General features: G+C 44.9%; 1 protein-coding gene across 4 annotated transcripts in view; it reads right to left on the bottom strand.

Annotated features, from left to right (window-relative positions):
• Positions 1-22033, bottom strand: part of LOC138669019 (E1A-binding protein p400-like) — a 343483-nt gene extending 321450 nt beyond the window's left edge. For 3 of the 4 annotated variants that reach the window (XM_069756066.1, XM_069756069.1, XM_069756068.1), the window contains exons 1-3: positions 21947-22033; positions 6593-7933; positions 560-635 (exon numbers count right to left, since the gene is read on the bottom strand). In XM_069756066.1, the coding sequence (XP_069612167.1) occupies positions 560-635; positions 6593-7894 (1378 nt within the window). In that variant the 5' untranslated portion in view covers positions 7895-7933; positions 21947-22033. Of the gene's footprint in view, positions 1-559; positions 636-6592; positions 7934-21901 lie in introns of all 4 variants that reach the window. The other variant, XM_069756067.1, reaches the window with a different exon arrangement.
• Between the last annotated feature and the right edge of the window lie 1718 nt (positions 22034-23751).

The following is a 23751-nucleotide window of genomic DNA, read 5'->3' as shown; positions in this document are numbered from 1 at the left end:
GATGCATTTTAATCAGTATAACATTGCCAACCTGACATTGTCTGTGGGTTACTGTGCACAATCCTGCTGACACGTTCCCTTTAAGCCGGATCGCTTCTGTTAGAAACGAGAATATTAAACTATTATAGTATGTAGTGTAATTGACATTCTTCTATGAAGCCCAACCACAGGCTGGGGTTCATAGGCGGACCAATAGAACAGGCCCACCCAATTGCCACGGTAACCAATCAGCACCCCCAAGAGAGGATTGCAGAGAAGGTAATGGGTGCAAAAGAGGACCTAAAAGCAGTTCATTTAAATGATGCTGTTAGTGTTTGACAGTGGCATCTAAATGGTTAAATAGTTGTTACTGTTAGTTGCTACTGTTGCAGGCAGATGCCAGCTGTAGAGCACAGATAGCATCTGACAGATTTGGTGTGGGCTCAGCTCCTTTGAAAATACTAAAAAAAAGTATGTATAAAAAACAAATATTTTACCTTTTTAAGCAAACAGATTACGAACAGAGATGCAAAATGTGTATGTTGCTAGCTAAAACTTACACGCAAATAATACATATTACCTGTTTGTACAAAGGAGTCCTGCATCTCCATGACATTTGGACATTCTGACACAGGGCTGAAAGGAACATCTAAAGACTAAAAAAAAAAAAAAAAAAAAAAAAAAAATCAGACACTAAAATCTAAGTTATGTTTCACATTAAATAACAGTTTATAAGCATTTAGAGCAAAAGACAGGATGAATTCAGGGACGTGGAATCAGAAAGCATTTCTCAAACCTCTCTGGAGAAAACCTCTCCTTAGATCATGACTGATTTCGGACTGACGGTCAATTTGTCCTGCTGGAAATAAGGCGTCGCCAGAGAGGTTTGGCAACGATTTTCTAATAGAAAAGACAAAAACACTCAGCCGAACAAGCAGTCCTGTCTATGGGACAGCTGACAAAGATTTCAGACAACCAACCGATTGTCCGAAGTTTAATTTGGCTGATAGCCATCTAAGGGCTCTTTCACACGTCCCGATATTATCGGTACTGGAAAAACCAGTACCTGAAGTATCAGTGTCCGTGTGTTTAATACATTTGGCAACCATGTGCCGCAATAGTATCACATGTACCGGCACCTGGGAATCAGTGGTACAGTTTACACTGTTCCCCAGCGCTTTGTGCTGATGACCACACACATCACTGTCCCCTGCTTGCGCTGGGATCAGCGCTAGAAGAGGAGAATGTTGAGAGTTGTATTCAACTGATAACAAGCAGGTGGCAGGTGAATTTTCTCACTGTGAACTGCGGGGAACTCACTAACTTTCTCACGGTGCTGAGGTCACCGCAGTTCAGCCTGGCAGGGAACGCAGCCTCAGTGACTCGCAGTAAGCTCACTGAGGTCACCGCTTGTCACTGATACAGCTCATTCCTCAGTGGTTCTCAGCCTGGACAGTTGCACCTTGGCATCATCCAGGTTGAAAATGGTTTATACCCAGACATGCATTACAGCATGGGACAGATCGACGGACAGGTGAGGGATATGGTTTGTTTTTTTTACTTTTGCTTTATTACAGGAGACGAGGGAATCAATGGAATGGGTGTTAGGTGAGTATAACTGTGTTTGTTATTTTTAAATAAAAAAGGTAAAAGTGCGTTTTGTTTTATTTCAAATAAAAGGACTTTATACTTGCTATGTGTTTATTTACAATAGAACTATAGGATTAGTAATGGAGAGGCATCTTTCAGACGCCTCTCCATTACTAATCCATAGGCTTGATGTCACCAAACAATATAAAGGTGACATAAACCCCACAAAAATCCAGCTGTGCCTCCATAGCTGGACAGAAAAATATTCCACTTGTGACGCCCCGGTCCTGGTCGTCACAGTGGCATTGCTTTCCTCACGGGGAGAGTGATGTCACGCTTGGAGGCAAGGAAGGATAACTTTCACCAGGTAAACACAAACATGCAACATGTTCACACTCCAGGCCACAAGGGGGAGCTTTTGATCCTATTCCTAGGTGACTCCCCTATATATCTTGTGGTTTGGAGGGAAAGTTAGTTAGTTGGTGCCGGACAGCAGACTGCAGCTGTCCGAGGCAGGAAAAACTTACGAGGAGCCATGTAGCCACGAGAAAGTGCTGCAGCTCCTGGACAGAGATAACACCGAAAGCAGAACAGATTGTAGCGAGTGTGTAGGAGAGAGAAGCACAGGCGAGGATACTAGGGGGAGGACAGCAGCGAACAGACTGTCTCCCTGGCAAAGCGAAGACACCGGTAGCCGGAAGACCAAGGCTTTTGTGGGACTCTAAGACACAGCAGAAACAGGCAGGACAGCTGGTTTATAGATCACCTGTTCACCCTAACACCCAGGAGACACAGTAACGCATAGAGACCCTGTAAAAAGGCTCTAGTCACCTGTCATAAGGGTTTATGTCCTAACCTATATGGGGGACAGAGAGAACTGTGAGGACCTTACTGCCGATGGCTGTTAAGGGACTACAACACCACCGCGCTAGAAGGATGGCTTAAATCTCCACCTGGAAAAGGGGACTCCCAACTTGCCTCCAAGCTGGCTGGACTCTGCCTGTCCTGTGATCTGGTGCCCTGGACTGCGATTGCCTGAAGTCTTCAGTAAACAAGGTAAAGAGACTGCAAGCCTGTGTCCTCGTTCCTTACTGCACCATACACCAGGAGCCCTGGGGATGCACTTTACCTGTGGGAAGTTATACCATCTACCTGCCATAACATCACCCCATCGGACCCCTTAAAGCAGCGTCGGTCCCTACTGACCGAATACCACAGGTGGCGTCACAAACATAAACTTTATTCAATTTCCCATTCACATGGGTGCCCAGGGCCACGGACCGGGTCGCCACCGTGACTTCCCCCTGTGAACACTGGACCCGGTACCCCAGGGCCCTGGCGGGCGACTCACACTCAATAAAAAGACGTCACAACGGACCACACCATGTGATGTCCAAGTGGCGTCCATAGACTGGACAGAATTTTAAAGTTGAGCTTTAAAGATTCTTTGAGGTGAAGGAGGTAAGTGGGAGATGCCTAGCCTACTTTAGGGTGCTGATAGTGGTGGCACACCTGGCAAATAGTGTGGCTGCTTCTAGAAGGGCAAACAAGGAAGGTCTAATAGGGTACATGCCCATTACACTTTCCCTATCCACTTTTTTTTTTTCTTTACACATGCCCAGCAGAGTCCATTCCTAGATTTGTTTTTTGTTTACTTTACCAGCATAACCTGCATATTCAGGACCTACTCGTGTGTAAAAGACCAATACAGTGGCATTACTAAAGTACTATTCTGTAGACACTCTTCAAAGGCAGAAATAAGACTAGACAGTGATTTTAAAAGTGCAGCACCATATGTACAACCCTAGGCTATAGTAATCTGCAGTACAGTCTATTGAAACCAACCCATCACTTTCTAGATAGTAAACAAAAATGGATAGGCAGGCTCAAGTCACCTCTCTATATAGCAATACGTTTAATTATCTCAATGTCTCAGGCCAAGTAACGTAAAGGCTGCTGTGCTTTCAACTGCATTTTTTATGCAGAACATCTGCTGTGTTTTCAGTTCCACCGAAGGGGATGTGATTTCATGAAAACTCAGTCACTGTGCATTTGAAGTTGTTGAACTGCGCTTTTTTTTGGGTGCATCTTTTTCCTATAGGTATGCATTTTTATCTGCAGAATCCATCATTTCTGCACTATAAACGCATAAAGAAATGCTGCTTCAAATCTGCAGTTTCCCAGTTTTTTTGTGGCAAAATTAGGGGGGGGGGGGGGTCCGCTTATACTCGGGTCGGCTTATACTCGAGTATATACGGTAGATACCAATAAAAGTCAAATTAATTGAGATATCAGTAGGTTAAGTGTTTTTGAATATCCATATTGAATCAGGAGCCCCATATAATGGTCCATACAGTTCATGATGGGCCCCATAAGATGCTCCATACAAAATACGCCCCATATAATGCTCCATATTAAAATATACCCCATATAATGCTGCACAAAGGTTAATAATGGCCCCATAAGATGCTCCATAGAAACATTTGCCCCATACAATGCTGCATAAAAGTTGATGGCCCCATAAGATGCTCCACTCATTATGCCCCATAAGATGTTCCGCACATTATGCCCCATAAGATGCTCCACAAATTATGCCCCATAAGATGCTCCATACATTATGGCCCCATTAGATGCGCTATACATTATGGCCCCATAAGATGCTCCATACATTATGCCCCATGAGATGCTCCACACATTATGCCCCATGAGATGGAATTACGCTACAAGTAGCGTCCTCTGCGCCCTGTCTGTGCGTCAATATGACGCATGCGTCGTAAAACGCAATACAACGCATACCAGCGCATGTCCATGCGCCCATGTTAAAGATAGGGGCGCATGATGCATGCGTCGGTATGCGTCGACGACGCTGCGCCCAACAACGCAAATGTGAACGTAGCCTAAGATGCTCCATACATTATGGCCCCAAAAGATGCTCCATACATTATGGCCCCATAAGATGCTCCATACATTATGGCCCCATAAGATGCTCCACACATTATGCCCCCATAAGATGCTCCACACATTATGCCCCATGAGATGCTCCACACATTATGCCCCATGAGATGCTCCATACATTATGGCCCCATAAGGTAACGTTGATATTTGCGTTGTTGGGCGCAGCGTCGGCGACGCAACCAACAACGCATGTACACAACGCAGCGTTTTGCGACGCATGCGTTGTCATAAGATCGTACAGAGCAGGAATTACGCTACAAGTAGCGTCCTCTGCGCCCTGTCTGTGCGTCAATATGACGCATGCATCGTAAAACGCAATACAACGCATACCGGCGCATGTCCATGCCCCATGTTAAAGATAGGGGCGCATGATGCATGCGTCGGTGACGCTGCGCCCAACAACGCAAATGTGAACGTAGCCTAAGATGCTCCATACATTATCGCCCCAAAAGATGCTCCATACATTATGGCCCCATAAGATGCTCCATACATTATGGCTCCATAAGATGCTCCACACATTATGGCCCCATAAGATGCTCCACACATTATGGCCCCATGAGATGCTCCATACATTGTGGCCCCATGAGATGCTGCATACATTGTGGCCCCATAAGATGCTCCATACATTATTCCCCATAAGATGCTCCAACATTATGGCCCCATGAGATGCTCCATACATTGTGGCCCCATGAGATGCTGCATACATTGTGGCCCCATAAGATGCTCCATACATTATTCCCCATAAGATGCTCCACACATTATGGCCACATAAGATGCTCCATACATTATGGCCCCATATGATGCTCCATACATTATGGCTCCATAAGATGCTCAAAACATTATTCCCCATAAGATGCTCCACACATTATGGCCCCATAAGATGCTCCATACATTATGGTCCCATACGATGCTCCATACATTGTGGCCCCATACAATGCTCCATACATTGTGGCCCCATACGAAGCTCCACACTTGCCCCATTTGCTGTTACTCGATTAAAATAAAAAAATCGCATACTCACCTCTCTTCGCTCAGGCCTCCGGCACTTGCGGTAGTCACCTTCCTCGTTCCACGCGCGTCTCTGTCTTCCATCCTCTGCACTGACTGTTCAGGCAGAGGGCGGCGCACACACTAATCGCGTCATCGCGCCCTCTGACCTGAACAGTAAGTGCAGAGGATGAAAGACAGAGCAGCGCGCAGCGATGGAACGAGGAAGGTGACTATCGCGCAATGCTCACCTCCCCCGATATACTCACCTGCTCCCGGCGCGGTCCCTGGAAGCGTCTCACTGTCAGGGAGCCGGCGGCATCTTCCTGTGTTCAGCGGTCACGTACCGCTCATTACAGTAATGAATATGCGACCATATTCATTACTTTAATGAGCGGTACCATGTGACTGCTGAACACAGGAAGAGCTGCCCAGAGACCATCGGACATGCAGGGACAGCGCCAGGAGCAGGTGAGTATGTCACCGCACCGCTCCCCCGCCGCCCCCCCCCCCCCTCCCCCTGCTGACAAGGACTCGAGTATAAGCCGCGAGGGTCACTTTCAGCCCAAAAAAGTGGGCTGAAAATCTCGGCTTATGCTTGAGTATATACGGTAAGCTTTTTCCAGACACCTGCAGGAAAAAGCATTGAGAACAATTTGCATTTTTTGCAAACCAGAACATGGCCATTGAATTAAGACAGTTTCACGTGTTAATTTTTTTTTCTTGTGAAAAATTCCAGACCATTTTTCTATCAATGTGCTGGATTTGATGTTTACTAGTTTTTGGCCCACGTGTCAGTTTTTATCATCAGTTATGCTCCTATGTTAACAAAAAGAACCCAATTATGGAGGATTCCCAAGGTTCTACAAGCCACATGTGAAAAAAAGAGAGAGCAAGTACATGTAACAATGATTGCATGTATGAACTCAGTGTATTTTTTGTTTATGTATCCATTCTAAACATCTACAATAAAAGAGGCGTGTGTGAACAGGCCCATATACTATAAAGGAAATATATTTGATGTGGAAAACTCGGCTGTGTGACTGGGGCCTTACTCTGTCACAAAGATTTTGGATCATACCTGCATAGTGACGACAACAGGGCTCTTTTCCATTTCTTCCTCCTCCTCCACTTCTAGATCTAAATCACTCTGTCTTAAAAATGTTTGCAGCAAAAGTGTAGGTTTCTTTCTGAAGGCTAAGAAATCCATCATGTTCCCTTGACAGTGTTGTAAAAAGAACAGCTCAGTCAGCGAATCTCTGAAGATTTCCTTAAGCATTTTCATGGCTTTGTGATGATGCTCCAAGCACTGTTTCCTCAAGCGAGCATCTTCAGCAGTTGCTGGTGGGATCTCCTCAACCTTCTTGGCTTGTTTTAGCTTGCTCATTGTTGAACTTAGAGGAAGACTGGACAGTCCCTGAAGAGCAACCGTTCGAGATGGACTTGTGGGTGTTTGTTGCGTTATCCCAAAAGCAGAAGCACCAGCGATCTTTTCTCCAGATGTTCGGTCAAAGCTGATAGTCTTGCCCAGCTGCTGTCCATGAAGAACCTGCTGTTGCTGAATGAACTGTCCTTGAATAATACTGCCTATTTGTCTTGGTATATTGGTGGTAGTTATGTGACCTGCACTAGCCAACGTTTGCATACCAGCACCAGTGGTATTCTGTGATCCAAACTGATGCACGGAACCAACAGTCTGTGAATTGGAGTGCAATAGTGTATGGGTCTGGACTGGCGTGGAAGTTCCTGATGGAAGATGCACTTGCGTGCCAGGTGCAATCTGAGTAATTCCAGATCCCTCTTGATATACAAAATGCCCGGTACTTGATGGACCGAGACTTAGTTGCCTCACCAACAAACCTGCATCTACGAACCCAGGTGTGGTAGCCTGGTTACACATTCCCAAGCTGGATCCAGCAGCGGTGGCTCTTACACCCTGTAATGCTTGGATTGGCACAGCATTGGGCTGTGTAGGACTTTGAGTCTGGACCTGCTGAGATATTGGAGATGTAACCTGAATATATGATGGTGACCCATGCTCAAAGCGGCGTGACTGGGAACTAAACTGGAACCCAGGGGAGGCAGGATTTGTTATTGGTAGTGATGCGAGTGTTATCTGCTGGTTTCCTGCCACCACTTGCCCCACATTCTGTAGAGTAATGTTCACATTCTGACCAGCAACTGGATTTCGACTCATTATGAGTTGCTGTATTTGGTAACCGGGTGACTGAGGTCCAGGAGAACTGATTGCTTGTGCAAATGCTGGTGCAGGTGACTGAGGTGTAGATTTTGAAGTTTTTTGTTGGTCGCCATCATTCCCTGAGCTGCTCTTCGTTGGCTGAGATTGATTGTGGGTATCTAGGGGACTGTTACCATGGGGCATTATAACCCCACCCCCCAGCCAGATTTTCACGATATGATCCTAAAAATAAAAAAATAAAAACACAAAGATAAGTTATAATAATGGTATTATTGTTGGGTTTTTACTTCCTGAAATAATGCCTAAAAAGTTACAGAACAATATAATAACAATTTCAATAATCACTTTAGGTTTGATGCACTGCTGCAGTATTACTAAAGACTGTGTGAAAAGTACAGGTGAAGCACATTTTTTTATGTTGTTCAAATTGTACATGCTTCATAGCTAAAAAACTACCATACATTGCAAAATTGTGAGTTAAAGGGAACCTGTCACCCCCAAAATAGAAGTTAAGCTAAGCCCACCGGCATCAGGGGCTTATCTACAGCATTTTGTAATGCTGTAGATAAGCCCCCGATGTAACCTGAAAGATGAGAAAAAGAGGTTAGATTATACTCACCTGGGCGGGCGGTCCTATCCGATGGGCGTTGCGGTCCGGTCCGGGGCTTCCCATCTTCTTACGATGACGTCCTCTTCTTCTCTTCACGCTGCGGCTCCGGCACAGGCATACTTTGTCTGTCCTGTTGAGGGCAGAGCAAAGTACTGCAGTGTGCAGGCTCAGTGAAAGTTCAGAGAGGCCCGGCGCCTGCGCACTGCAGTACTTTGCTCTGCCCTCAACAGGGCCGAAGCCGCAGAATGAAGACAAGAAGAGGACGTCATCGTAAAAAGATGGGAGGCCCCGGACCGGACCGCAGCGGGAACGCCCCTGGGTGAGTATAATCTAACCTCTTTTTCTCATCTTTCAGGATACATCGGGGGCTTATGTACAGCATTCCAGAATGCTGTAGATAAGCCCCTAATGCCAGTGGGCTTAGCTCAACTTCCATTTTGGGGGTGACAGGTTCCCTTTAAGTACGCTTGCTACCACTATGGTTACAGGCAACCTAAAAAATAAAAAAAAAATGCCTGGATGCAAAGATCAGCATAGCAAAGCTGGTTTCACCCGTAGTGTTTCAATGTATTTTTAATAGTGTCTCCCCCCACAACCCAGCATTATGAAGTGGCATCAAGGATTTTCTTCTAAAACATTGCTAAAAATAATCATCTAACATTAGTGGGCCATGGACCACGATGTACTAAAATACTCAGCTTCAGAACAGTCTTCAAAAATCAATACATTTTTGTTTTCATAAACGACTAACTATTTACAATTTAATATTTGGTTCTGGAATGCATATTAACTCCAACCTAGGTAATTAATAAAAAATTATTGATATGTGTGCATAAAGTATGGTAAGGTTTTTTTCCACGCAAGAAAAAAAAATGGACTCATCAGTGCGTTATCCATTGTTCATCCATTTTTGGTCAAAGTCTCTGATGTCACCATCAGTGTGGCATCCGTTTTAACTCATAGGGAAAAAAAATACAATCTTCTCTATTAAACAGTAAAATATAGACAGCACTCAAAAGACAGATGGCATCCAAGTGTTGTCTTATTTTTCTTCAAGGTCTCATTGATTTTAATGGGTTATTTTAATACACAAATATGAAAATTGGATATAGCTCCGTTTTGTTTCTTTTTAACCCCTTTACCCCCAAGGGTCGTTTGCACGTTAATGCCAATTTTTACAATTCTGACCACTGTCCCTTTATGAGGTTATAACTCTGGAACGCTTCAACGGATCCCAGTGATTCTGACATTGTTTTCTCGTGACATATTGTACTTCATGATGGTGGTAAAAATTCTTTGATAGTACCTGTGTTTATTTGTGAAAAAAACGGAAATTTGGCGAAAATTATGAAAATTTCGCAATTTTCCAACTTTGAATTTTTATGCAATTAATTCACAGAGATATGTCACACAAAATACTTAATAAGTAACATTTCTCACATGTCTACTTTACATCAGCACAATTTTGGAACCAAATTTTTTTTTTTTGTTAGGGAGTTATAAGGGTTAAAAGTTGACCAGCAATTTCTCATTTTTACAACACCATTTTTTTTTTAGGGACCACATCTCATTTGAAGTCATTTTGAGGGGTCTATATGATAGAAAATACCCAAGTGTGACACCATTCTAAAAACTGCACCCCTCATGGTGCTCAAAACCACATTCAAGAAGTTTCTTAACCCTTCTGGTGCTTCACAGGAATTTTTGGAATGTTTAAATAAAAATGAACATTTAACTTTTTTTCACAAAAAGTTTACTTCAGCTCCAATTTGTTTTATTTTACCAAGGGTAACAGGAGAAAATGGACCCCAAAAGTTGTTGTACAATTTGTCCTGAGTACACCGATACCCCATATGTGGGGGTAAACCACTGTTTGGGCGCATGACAGAGCTCGGAAGCGAAGGAGCGCCATTTGACTTTTCAATGCAAAATTGACAGGAATTGAGATGGGACGCCATGTTGCGTTTGGAGAGCCCCTGATGTGCCTAAACATTGAAACCCCCCACAAGTGACACCATTTTGGAAAGTAGACCCCCTAAGGAACTTATCTAGAGGTGTGGTGAGCACTTTGACCCACCAAGTGCTTCACAGAAGTTTATAATGCAGAACCGTAAAAATAAAAAATCATATTTTTTCACAAAAATTATTTTCACCCCCAATTTTTTATTTTCCTAAGGGTAAGAGAAGAAATTGGACCCCAAAAGGGCTTCACAGAAGTTTATAATGCAGAGCCGTAAAAATAAAACAAAAAATTTTTCCCACAAAAATTATTTTTTTAGCCCCCAGTTTTGTATTTTCCCGACGGTAACAGGAGAAATTGGACCCCAAAATTTGTTGCCCAATTTGTCCTGAGTGCAATTATACACAATATGTGGGGGGAACCACTGTTTGGGCGCATGGGAGGGCTCGGAAGGGAAGGAGCGCCATTTGGAATGCAGACTTAGATGGAATGGTCTGCAGGTGTCACATTGCGTTTGCAGAGACCCTAATGTACCTAAACAGTAGAAACCCCCCACAAGTGACCCCATATTGGAAACTAGACCCCCCAGGGAACTCATCTAGATGTGTTGTCAGAACTTTGAACCCCCAAGTGTTTCACTACAGTTTATAACGCAGAGCCGTGAAAATAAAAAATCTTTTTGTTTTCCCACAAAAATTATTTTTTAGCCCCCAGTTTTGTATTTTCTCAAGGGTAACAGGAGAAATTGGAACCCAAAAGTTGTTGTCCTATTTGTCATGAGTACGCTGATACCCCATATGTTGGGGTAAACCCCTGTTTGGGCACACGGGAGAGCTCGGAAGGGAAGGAGCACCGTTTTACTTTTTCAACGCAGAATTGGCTGGAATTGAGATCGGACGCCATGTCGTGTTTGGAGAGCCTCTGATGTGCCTAAACAGTGGAAACCCCCCAATTATGACTGAAACCCTAATCCAAACACACCCCTAACCCTAATTCCAACGGTAACCCTAACCACACCTCTAACCCTGACACACCCCTAACCCTAATCCCAACCCTATTCCCAACTGTAAATGTAATCTGAACCCTAACCCTGACTTTAGCCCCAACCCTAACTGTAGCCCCAACCCTAACCCTAGCCCCAGGGTGGATAAAAATCAATGTTTTTTTTAAAAAAAAAGAAAAGAAAAAAAAACGGATTTTTTTTATTTAAATCGGATTTTTTTTTATTTAAATCAGATTTTTTTGATTTATATCAGATTTTTTTGATTTAAATCGGATTTTTTTCAATAAACTGCTTTTTGAGGAAAATATTTTACCATCCAAAGGTTCTTCCATCATGAGATAAAGCGGAGTTGTTTAACTCAGTAGAATAAAGGCTGTATATGTGTAACATTCACAATGCCTTGCTCTTCCAGAGGTTTCTGTAGGATTAGTGGGCAGTTTCTCTCCTATATTATCACAGACGCTCGCTTTACTTACGCAGTTCTCAAAACTGAATTTGACTCCGCAGAGGTCCCAGCCTCTTCTTCACGGCAAAAATGTTACAACATGAACAGAGTTGAGAAAAAGACCTTAATCATATTGTTCTACAAACCTATGAATACATGCCTGCCTTACCGATAGGCGAAGGAGCTTCATTAAAATATTCCCAAACTGGGTCTCTTTTACGGCCTGCTGCCATTATAAGGAAAGAATGTAATAAACCTCAGATCGTACACACAAACAGATCCAGACTTGTCTGGCTGTGGCTATACGATTAATCCCCATTCCCCACAGTTTTAAGCGTGCCCTAAAAACTCATTTGTTCAGACTGGCCTACCGCCTCAATGCATTAACCTAACGATCCCTGTGTGGCCTATTTATAATAAAAAAAAAAAAAAGGTTCCTCGCATCATGTTCTCATACACTTTATGCAGTATTAGCCCTCTGTGTCTGTACTGCTACATACTTAGGCAGGTAACCGGTTCATGCAGCTTTACATGAACACCTGAGCCTTACACTATAGCTGGTCCGAATAACTAAAGCAATTGTTACCATCCACCTCTCGTGTCTCCCCTTTTCCCCATAGTTTGTTAGCTTGCGAGCAGGGCCCTCACTCCTCCTGGTATCTGTTTTGAACTGTATTTCTGTTATGCTGTAATGTCTATTGTCTGTACAAGTCCCCTCTATAATTTGTAAAGCGCTGCGGAATATGTTGGCGCTATATAAATAAAATTATTATTATTATTATTATTATTATTATGCTGCAGTATTGTTCTCAAAGTTTCACTTTCATTTTCTTGTCTGCTCGCCCTTCCTCCTCCTCACACTTAGATTCACATTCTTCTTGTGTTGTGCAGATCTATTCCACTCCAAACAATCAGAAACATATTGTCTAACTTCTTGGACTTGGCACTGAAGGGGTTGATTCTGCATTCATAGGTTTGTAGAACAATAGGATTAAGGTCTTTTTCTCAACTCTATTCATGTTTTAACATTTTTGCCGTGAAGAAGAGGCTGGGACCTCTGCGGAGTCAAATTCAGTTAGGTAGAAACTTTGATTTAAATCACTGATTTAAATCAAGCCTTACTAACTAGTGATTTAAATCGTGATTTAAATCGTGATTTAAATCAGTTAGATTTAAATCAAATCCACCCTGCCTAGCCCTAACCCTAACGGGAAAATGGAAATAAATACATTTTTTTAATTTTTCCCTAACTAAGGGGGTGATGAAGGGGGGTTTGATTTTATAGCGAGTTTTTTAGCGGATTTTTATGATTAGCAGCCGTCACACACTGAAAGACGCTTTTTATTGCAAAAAATATTTTTTGCGTTACCACATTTTGAGAGCTATAATTTTTCCATATTTTGGTCCACAGAGTCATGTGAGGTCTTGTTTTTTGCGGGATGAGTTGACGTTTTTATTGGTAACATTTTCGGGCACGTGACATTTTTTGATCGCTTTTTATTCCGATTTTGTGAGGAAGAATGACCAAAAACCAGCTATTCATGAATTTCTTTTGGGGGAGGCGTTTATACCGTTCCGCGTTTTGTAAAATTGATAAAGCAGTTTTATTCTTTGGGTCAGTACGATTACAGCGACACCTCATTTATATCTTTTTTTATGTTTTGGCGCTTTTATACGATAAGAACTATTTTACAGAAAAAATAATTATTTTTGCATCGCTTTATTCTCAGGACTATAACTTCATCTTTGATCGCGGTGTGCCGGGGGTTAATGTGCCGGGGGCGGTCCGTGACCGCTCCTGGCACATAGTGCCGGATGTCAGCTGCGATAAGCAGCTGACACCCGGCCGCGATCGGCGGCGCTCCCCCCGTGAGCGCTGCCGATCGCATATGACGTACTATCCCGTCGAGGGTCAGATAGGCCCAGGGCACCTCGACGGGATAGTACGTCTAAGGTCAGAAAGGGGTTAAACGGATGTGTGAATATACCCATAGACTGTTGAATGAGACCTAAGGGTCTGTTCCATATTATCAACTGTGTGAGAACATCTGCAATGTTGTTAGATCAAGTAAGATACAACTGAGTGTGTTTCCCCCTTCCTCCCCCCCCCCCCCAAAAAAAAAAAAAAAAAAAAAATGGAAAAGAAGAAAAATACGGATTTTTGTGTATTCATCGTAAAATCCTTTTATTCGAGCAACTCACTGGGGGACACAGGACCGTGGGTGTATGCTACTGCCACTAGGAGGCAACCACTAAATAAATACAAAAAGGGTTAGCTCCTCCTCTGCAGTATACACCCTCCTGCTGGCTCCGGATAGAACTAGTTCAGTGACCAAGCAGTAGGAGATTAACAAAAATTTATTGTAGGTACAAAATGTCTAAACTATAACACTCATCATAGGCAACAGGCCAAAAGGGTGGGTGCTGTGGCCCCCAATGAGTGGCTCGGAGAAAAGAATTTTACAGTGAGTACACAAAAATCCCTATTTCTCCTTCGCCACATTGGGGACACAGGACTGTGAGACGGGAAGTCCCTGGGTGGGAAATAACAACATAAGGCCGCCGTCACACATGCGAGTTTTACGGACGTAAGAGCGCAGAATCTACGTCCGTAAAACTCGCAAAAAATACGGCACAATTATTCTCTATGCCCCTGCTCCTATTTGCCGTATTTTACTGATCAGTATTATACGGCTTTCTACGGCCGTACAAAATCGCAGCATGCTGCGTTTGTCACCGTACTGCGCAAGAAATACGCCAATGAAAGTCTATGGAAGCGTGAAAAATACGGATTACACACGGACAAGCAGTGTGACTTGCGAGAAATACGCAGCGCTGTTAGAGAGAAAAGCCGGTAATTCAGTGCGGTGTACAGTAAAATCACACTGACAGCTTACAGTAGAATAGGTAGAATAAATGTGTACACATAGAATAGGTATATATATATATATATATGTCAGTGAGACACATATATGTATATATATTAATATTTATTCCAGCGCTAGACAGCTTGAAAGCCGGTAATTCAATTACCGGCTTTTTCCTTCTCCTTCCTAAAACCCGACATGATTTGAGACATGGTTTACATACAGTAAACCATGTCTTCTCTCCATTTTTTTGCAGATTCCACACTACTAATGTCAGTAGTGTGTATCTGCAAAATTTGGCCGTTCTAGCTCTTAAAATAAAGGGTTAAATGGCGGAAAAAATTGGCGTGGGCTCCCGCGCAATTTTCTCCGCCAGAGTAGTAAAGCCAGTGACTGAGGGCAGATATTAATAGCCTGGAGAGGGTCCAAGGTTATTGGCCCCCCCCTGGCTAAAAATATCTGCCCCCAGCCACCCCAGAAAAGGCACATCTGGAAGATGCGCCTATTCTGGCACTTGGCCACTCTCTTCCCATTCCCGTGTAGCGGTGGGATATGGGGTAATGAAGGGTTAATGCCACCTTGCTATTGTAAGGTGACATTAAGCCTAATTAATAATGGAGAGGCGTCAATTATGACACCTATCCATTATTAATCCAATACTAGTAAAGGGTTAAATAAAACACAAACACATTTTTTAAAATTATTTTAATGAAATAAAAACAATGGTTGTTGCAGTATTTTATTCAACGCCCAATCCAGTCACTGAAGACCCTCATTCTGTGAGTAAAAAAACATAATAAACCAACAATATACTTACCCTCCGCAGATCTGTAACGTCCAACGATGTAAATCCTTCTGAAGGGGTTAAAACATTTTGCAGCAAGGAGCTGTGCTAATGCAGGCTGCTCCTCGCTGCAAAACCCCAGGGAATGAGGCTAAAAATAGATCAATGATCTATATTTAGCTTCATTTGTGGTGAGGCGCCCTCTGCTGGCTGTTCATAGATCGTGGGAAATTACCTAGAAAGCCAGGGAGCTTTCTAGGTAATTTCCCGCCGGGAGCAAGAACAGGGCATCCGTCTGGCAAAAAGGTGCCATCCTAGATACGCACTTCCTAAGAGCCCTCACAAGATCTAAGTAATGACCAGATTGAAGAAATTCCAAAATGGTGGGAAAGTTGAAATTGAGCGGAGGACGACCTCTGCTTCTGCACCAGTCGAAGAAGATTTTCCAGATCCGATGACAGATACGCACCAACACCGACTTTCAAGCATTGATCATGGTGGAAACTACTTTGTGGGAAAAAAACCACTTGAGTCAGAACCCAGGATTCAACAGCCAAGCCTGCGACCAACTGAACTAGTTCTGTGTACCACACTCGGCGTGGCCAGTCCGGGGCAATGAGAATCACCCGTACCCCCTCCACCTTGACCTTCCTGATGACCTTCAGAATCAAGGTTAAGGGGGGAAACATATTGAAGACGGAAGCGATTCCAGGGGAGGACCAGCGCGTCCACCCTGATGGCTCTCGGGTGCCGGGAACGGGTTACAAACTCAGGTACCTTGGCATTGAACCAAGAAGCCATCAGGTCTACGTCCGGAGTCCCCCAGCGAAGGCAGATCTGCTGGAAAATTTCCTGATGTAGAGACTACTCTCCCGAGGCCAGGCCCTGACAGCTGAGGAAATTCGCAGCCCAATTTTCCACTTCTGGATTGTGAACGGCCGATATGACCGAGTGCTTCCTTTCGGCCCAGCAAAGGATTTGTTACACCTCGCGCATTGCGGCTTTGCTGCGAGTGCCCCCTTGATTGATGGGGCGGCCTGCTAGGAGATGATGGAACAGATGCAGGGACAGCCAAATTGTTCAGATCTCCAGGACATTGATGGGAAGACGAGATTCTTATGGGGACCAACTCCCCTGGGCAGAGTGATGACGAAAAACAGCTCCCCAGCTGAGGAGATTGGCGTTGGTCGTGATCACCAGTCAATGGACCGGGAGAAAGGACTTCCCTTGATGGAGAGAGGACTGGAGAATCCACCAATGAAGTGCCTGCTTGACCCGAGGGGTCAGTCGACATGGACAATCGACAGAAAAAGGACTCTTGTCCCATGCATCCAAGATTGCGTGTTGCAGGGATCGAAGATGGAGTTGGGCGAACCGGATTGCTTCCATTGTGGCTACCATCTTCCCGAGAATCCTCATGCCGAAATGAATGGAAAAAGGGGATGAATGACAGAGCGCCTAGACTCCCCGTTGAAGAGCTAGGACTTTGTCCCGAGGGAGAATCACCAAGTGTCCAGGATCATGCCCAGGAAGGAAATCTGCTGAGCCCGAACAGGAGAAGACTTGTTCAGGTAGATAAACCAGCCAAGCCAAAGAGTATCCAAAGAATTGCGGACACACTCCTCGCAGGCTTGGAAAGATGGCCCTTTGGTCAGTAGGTCGTCTAGATAAGGTAGAACGACAAAGGCCCAGGAGTTTAGAAAATTCTATTTTGTACCCATAGGATACCAGATCTCTGTCCCACTCGTCATTAACAACTGCGAGCCAGACATGGCTAAAGAGGAGTAGGCGGCTGCTTATTCTGATGGTGTCGTCCGGGCAAGGTTGCGAGTCACTTAGTCGAGGATCTGAAGGGTCTAGATCCCCTAGATCTGGATTGCTTGGGGCAGCCCTTCCACAAGTGGTTGAGTTTGCGTGAGGATTGAGGACTCTTGTCCCTGTGAGCGGGGCACCCCGAAACGGGGCAACTAGCCGTCGAAGACCACCCGTAATTGCTGCGAAAGGACTGGAAACGTGTATGCAGTCGACGGTGGGGAGGATGCCTAACTCTCTGCTGGATCTCATCTAGAGAAGGTCCAAAGACATAGTCACGTTTAAAGAGTATAGCACATAATTTGGCTTTGGAGGTGATATCCCCAGACCACAACTTGAGCAAAAGAGCTCTTCTAGCTGAATTAGTTTGTACTAGAGATCTAGCGGCAACTCTGATGGTCTCCATGGAGGCATCCGCCAAAAAAAAAAAAAAAACAGTAGATCTAAGAAGGCTGGGTAGAGAGTCACCCTAGAAGTACCTTGAGATATATGGGACTCTAGCTCCCCTAACCAGCGGAAGAGGGCTCTACCTACACAGGTCGAAGAGATATTGGCTTTTAAGGCTACCGTAGAAGTCTCCCAGGATTTTTTTCAAGAGACTTTCGATTTTCCTGTCCATTGGATCCTTCAAATGGAAGCGCTGTTCTTTTTGCAGCTCTTGCCACTTGTGAGCCGACCTTGGGAATGTCCCATTTGACCGAATCCCTTTCTAAGGGGAATCTGTGCTTCATCTCAGAGGGAATGCTGAGGCGTTTTTCTGGCAGTTCCCACCCTTGATTAATCATGTCAGTTATATTAGAGTGTTATATTAGAGTGTACTGGGAATCCTACACGTTTCCACTTGGTTATTCCACCAAACATCTGGTCCTGATTGGACTGTGGTTCTGACTGCTCCTCCAGCCCCATAGTGCTAAGTACAGCAGATACTAGATCCCCAATCCAATCCGAGTAAAAAAAGATATTTCCTGGTTTCAGAGGTTATGGGAGACATGGGTTCCTCCCGTCTACTTGAGGATGAGGCATAGGAGAGGTCTGATTCAGACTCAGAATCTTCAACCTGAATCTTTCTTTTCTTTGGTGGAGAAAGTGGTGGTGGGGGTGAAGGGGTAAAGGCCGCCAGGGACGACTGCACCTCTTGCTCAACTAGCGAGCGGATTTCTTCCAAGAGGGAAGGCTGCTCTGTTCTGACTATTTTGTCAGTACATGATTGGCAGTTTTTTTTTATCCCATGAAGAGGGCAATTTAAAGGGAACCTGTCACCCCGTTTTTTCAGTAGGAGATAAAAATACCGTTAAATAGGGCCTGAGCTGTGCATTACAATATGGTATTTTTTGTCCCCTGATTCCCTACCTATGCTGCCGAAATACCTTACAAAAGTGGCCTTTTTCGCCTGTCAATCAGGCTGGTCAGGTCGGATGGGCGTGGTCACAGCACTGTTTCTTCCCCCACATCTTGCTTATGTTCCCGTTGGTGGCGTAGTGCTTCTTGTATGCGCAAGTGCCGAATGCACTGCGCAGCTGTAGAAAAAGAGCGCGCTCGCCGCTATTCAGCGGTTTCTCGGTGGGCGCGGCCATCTTCCTGAGGCCGCGCGTGCGCAGATGGAGTCTCCTGCTTCCCGGGGCTTCAGGAAAATGGCCGCAGGATGCCGCGCGTGCGCAGATGGACATCACGGCGGCCATTTTCCTGAAGCCGAGTTCAAATCGGAAAGGGTAAGCAATAAACCCTAGATTTCCAATGGTCACTGGGGAGTCAGTCGTAACCGGCAATATACCGTACTATTCTCTTTATTTTTACAAGTTCGAATCTCGGCTTCAGGAAAATGGCCGCCGCGAAGTCCATCTGCGCACGCGAGAAGCGCCAGGCAGGTAGGCGGGACCACCGGAGTGAGGCGCGGAACGCGGCGGGATTACGGGCTTGCAGCCTAGCAAGGGCCGAAGACGGGGACTAAATTAGTGGTGCCTGGCCGGAAATGACTGCCGGGCCCGCGACACACTCAGGAGCCCCACTTCCCCCGGATGGAAAACTCACCGCCGGATGATCTGAGGGTTCCGGATCTCCTGAAGGAAGCGATGGGCAGAGCTGCTACTCTACACGAGGGTAAGGGCTGCAATAGGGACGATGCAGGAACCCTCAATCCACCATCCCTAGTGAGAGGGAGGAGGAGAGGGACCGTCCAGCTCCCTGCTGTTCCATCAGTGGTCGTGCAGCCTAAGGCTATGTGCACACGTTCATGATTTCTCGTAGAAAATTCCTGAGAAAAACCGGACATTTTCTGCAAGAAATCCGCAAAAAAAAACGCATGCGGTTTTGCAGCAGTTTTGCCGCGGTTTTTTCCGGACACTTCCCAATGCATTTTGGAGTGGGAAATCCGCAAAAAAACCGCAAAATTGATGAACATGCTGCGTTTTTTACCGCGATGCGTTTTTTTCGTGGAAAAAACGCATCATGTGCACAAAACATGCGGAATTCATTCTAAATGATGGGATGCTTATTGTATGCGTTTTTTTTGCGGTTTTATGGCGTTTTTATCGGGAAAAACTGCGAAAACACCACAACGTGTGCACACAGCCTAACACTTCCGTCGGTACGGGGCCGTCGCCATGCGTTAGCCCAACGCACGTTGTGAAATAAATGAACAACGGGGGCAGCGGATGCAGTTTTTCAACGCACCCGCTACCCCATCGTAATGTCCGGGGTGGAGGGGCGGAGTTCTGGCCACGCATGCGCGGTCGGAAATGGCGGACACATCGCACAAAAAAAGTTACATGAAACTTTTTTGTGCCGACGGTCCGCCAACACGACGGATGTGACGTGTGGCCATACGTCGCAATGCGTTGCTAATGCAAGTCCATGGAGAAAAGAAGCATCCTGCGGGCAACTTTGCAGGATGCGTTTTTTCTCCAAAATGACGCATTGTGACGGACATCACATGACGCAAGTGTGAAAGTAGCCTTATGACCGGTCACCAATCCTTCACTGACCTGCCCCCTATTTTACATACTGCATTTATAATAATGCTGGCTTTGAAAAAAAAAAATAACATCAGAAAAATGGCGTCAGCACATGAGCAGTACCATCTATCTCTTGATGATGGATGTTGTTGCGCAAGCGCCGCTATTTTATTGGAGGAAAACAAAATTTTGCTGAATTTGGCTTTAGGTTTTTTTTTTTACAAAACCAACACTATTATATACATTATGTAAAATAGGAGGCAGATAACTGAAGGATCAGTGACCGGTCATAAGACAGCGCATTGGACGCAGCGGTACCCGCTCAGCCCAAAGCCCTGCCCCCTTTTGTACGTGCGGTGATTCCACATGTGTGCATTGAACACATGTGGAATCACCGCATCCTATACATAGACTGTGTTATTTATCTTGCGGAGACGGAGCGTCTCAGCAAGATAAATATACATGCTGTGGTCTATAAAGACGTGTCGCATGTACGGTTACGCAGGTCTGCCACCTGCATGTTTGTACGCATAGTGGATATGAATTTCATAAAATCCCCTCCACTATGCTGTAACATCTGGACGCTGCAGCTGTACGCAGCATCCAATCCGCTGCAAAAACTCAAGCAATACACCCCGTGGAAACATACTGTAAGGACGATGAATACCTAAGCAGAGCACCACATAAAGCCCCCACGGGCCGCCCCGAAGCACGAGAATCTCATTAACTGAAGACTACAAATACAGATTAAACAACAACCACAAGACCAAAGTAGCATTATAATCATTATAACAGAACCAACCTGACAGTGTCTGTAGTTTACTGAGCAGAACCCTGCTGACGGGTTCACTTTAAGTAGTTGGGGAGATTTTTTTTACATCAGTATTTGTAAGCCCAAACCAGGAGTGGGTGATATGTTTCTGTTACACTTGTCCTCTAATTGTTCCACTCCTGGCTTTGGCTTACAAATACTGATGGAAAATACTGACCAAATACTGAGCGTGTCCTAATATGTGAATATAACCAGAGACAAACTGCTATGAGGCCAAGACGCATTTTATACGTTTTAATACTGTGGTATGTAGCAACTACACTCGAAATTAAGAAATAGGAATGAAAACAGCGATCACTGTGAATCCGGTGTTCGCACGTAACGCTGCGCTGCTACATCCAGCAGATCTCCCCTGGGAAGATTCACACATATGGCCTGATAGAGCAAAAAATATTCTATACATTTATAACTTCTGTGTGCTGTTTCTACACATTCTCTATAGTCTAGTTCCTCTGTCATGTACTGTATATATATATATATATATATACACACACACACAGTACATGACAGAGAGGAACTAGACTATAGAGAATGTGTAGAAACAGCACACAGAAGTTATACATGTCAACTGTACACAACAGAAACTAATAAATGTATACACACATTGTATATATATATATATATATATATACACACACACACATATATAACAGAGGGGGGAAACTCTATAGAAAGTGGCGGGCGCTGACTACATGTAGAGCAGCCACTGCACGGAGATAGTAACAGGCTGCAGACACGGGAGAGCGGAGCACACACCGGGCTCCCAGGCCGCAGTCTGGGTGTGAGCGGACACATTGAGGAAGCGCCTCACACACGTTGTTAGTTTTGGAGGAAGTTCCACCCTCGCCGCAGCCTGGGCCTCACTGCCCTCCCGCACCACAGCGGGCTCCCGAGAGTCCACGTGCCGGCCTCCCCGCCACACTCACCCCTCGCTCCGCTCCGGCCGTGATCCCCCCTCCAGCTATACTCACAAAAGGCAGTCAACGGCTGGCCAGGATCCCCGCTCACGGAGGCCGGGAGAGACCACTTCTAGACAATGAATGCTCCGCGCCGCCGCTAGAGGCCGCTGTATGGTGGATTGTTCCGTTGTCTTGGCGATGCGTTTCCCTCTAAGTTCCTGTGGGGGGCGCTTCTTCACCAGTGAGATAGAGGAGCGCGGCGGCTCCGGACGCCCGAGTTTCCTGACTGTTTCTTTGTCTTTGATGCCTCTGTAGTAGCCGGTCTTCCCTGGCAATAGCCCGTATTAACCCTTGCTGCTGGGGCCGGCTCCAGGCTTCTATGGCGCTGCCACAAGAGGAGCCTGAATAAAAAGAGACAATCCACTGAGGCCGTGTTCTCCTGTGAGGTGGCAAAACGCTGCGTTTTTTGGTGTGTTTTTCTGCAGCTATCTGCCCCACGATATGTATTAGGGTCTGTTCATACAGTGCTTATTGTGCAGCACTTACAGGGGTCTTATTGACTGGTGAAAATGCCACGGTGTGGCTGTAGATGACGCCTGACACCCTGGGGCATCGCTCCCGATCAATCAGGGCTGATTAACCCTTTGGATTCCGCTATCAGCCGCGACACTGGCGTTCAGCTGATTAGGCTTTCTACACAGGTCTCTTCATCAGGTAAATCATCAGGGTCTTTGCCTGATGAAGAGACCTGTGTAGTCTCGAAAGCTTGCAATTTGTTACCATCTTTACAGTTCGCCATTAAAAGGTATCAACCACTGAGGACTCTCAATTCTAAATATTGTTCTATCTACTGGCTAACACGGTACCAAGATATATTTCTTTCCTGTAGTTACTCAGTGTAACCTGACCTGCGGTGTGCGCTTCACATCCGTAAAATGTCATTGTCTCTCACGGGTACGCTGAGTTTTCTGTGCAGGTTTTCCCCATAGACTTGCATTAGATGCGAGAAATCTGCAGGTAAAAAACGCACATGTGTATTAAGTCATTTTCCGTGTGGAAAAAGGCATAACAAACACTTGTAATTTGCATCTAAGTATGGCAACGTTTTATCAAAACCAAATACTAGAAGGTATCAAAAACAAAGCAGCTTTACTTAAAACTTGACATACCAACAAGAGACAAAAAAAACGCAGCTTTAACCCCTTCATGACCTTGGAATTTTTCGTTTTTCCGTGTTCGTTTTTCACTCCCCTCCTTCCCCAGCTTATTTTTTGCGGGACGAGTTGCACTTTTGAACGACGTCATTGGTTTTAGCATGTCGTGTACTAGAAAACGGGAAAAAAAATTCCAAGTGCGGTGAAATTGCAAAAAAAGTGCAGTCCCACACTTGTTTTTTGTTTGGCTTTTTTGCTAGGTTCACTAAATGCTAAAACTGACCTGCCATTATGATTCTCCAGGTCAGTACGAGTTCATAGACACCGAACATGACTAGGTTATTTTTTACCTAAGTGGTGAAAAAAAATTCCAAACTTTGCTAAAAAAAAAAAAAAAATTGCGCCATTTTCCGATACTCGTAGCGTCTCCATTTTTCATGATCTGGGGTCGGTTGAGGGCTTATTTTTTGCGTGCTGAGCTGACGTTTTTAATGATAGCATTTTGGTGCAGATACATTCTTTTGATCGCCCGTTATTGCATTTTAATGCAATGTCGCGGCGACCATAAAAACGTAATTCTGGCGTTTCAAATTTTTTTCTCGCTATGCCGTTTAGCGATCAGGTTAATGCTTTTTTTTAATTGATAGATCGGGCGATTCTGAACGCGGCGATACCAAATATGTGTATATTTGATTTTTTTTAAATGATTTATTTTGATTGGGG

The sequence above is a fragment of the Ranitomeya imitator genome, chromosome 1, assembly GCF_032444005.1.
Source record: "Ranitomeya imitator isolate aRanImi1 chromosome 1, aRanImi1.pri, whole genome shotgun sequence".
NCBI lineage: Eukaryota > Metazoa > Chordata > Amphibia > Anura > Dendrobatidae > Ranitomeya > Ranitomeya imitator.
Note: the sequence above shows the minus strand (reverse complement) of the source record. Positions and strands in the feature narration are given on the sequence as shown.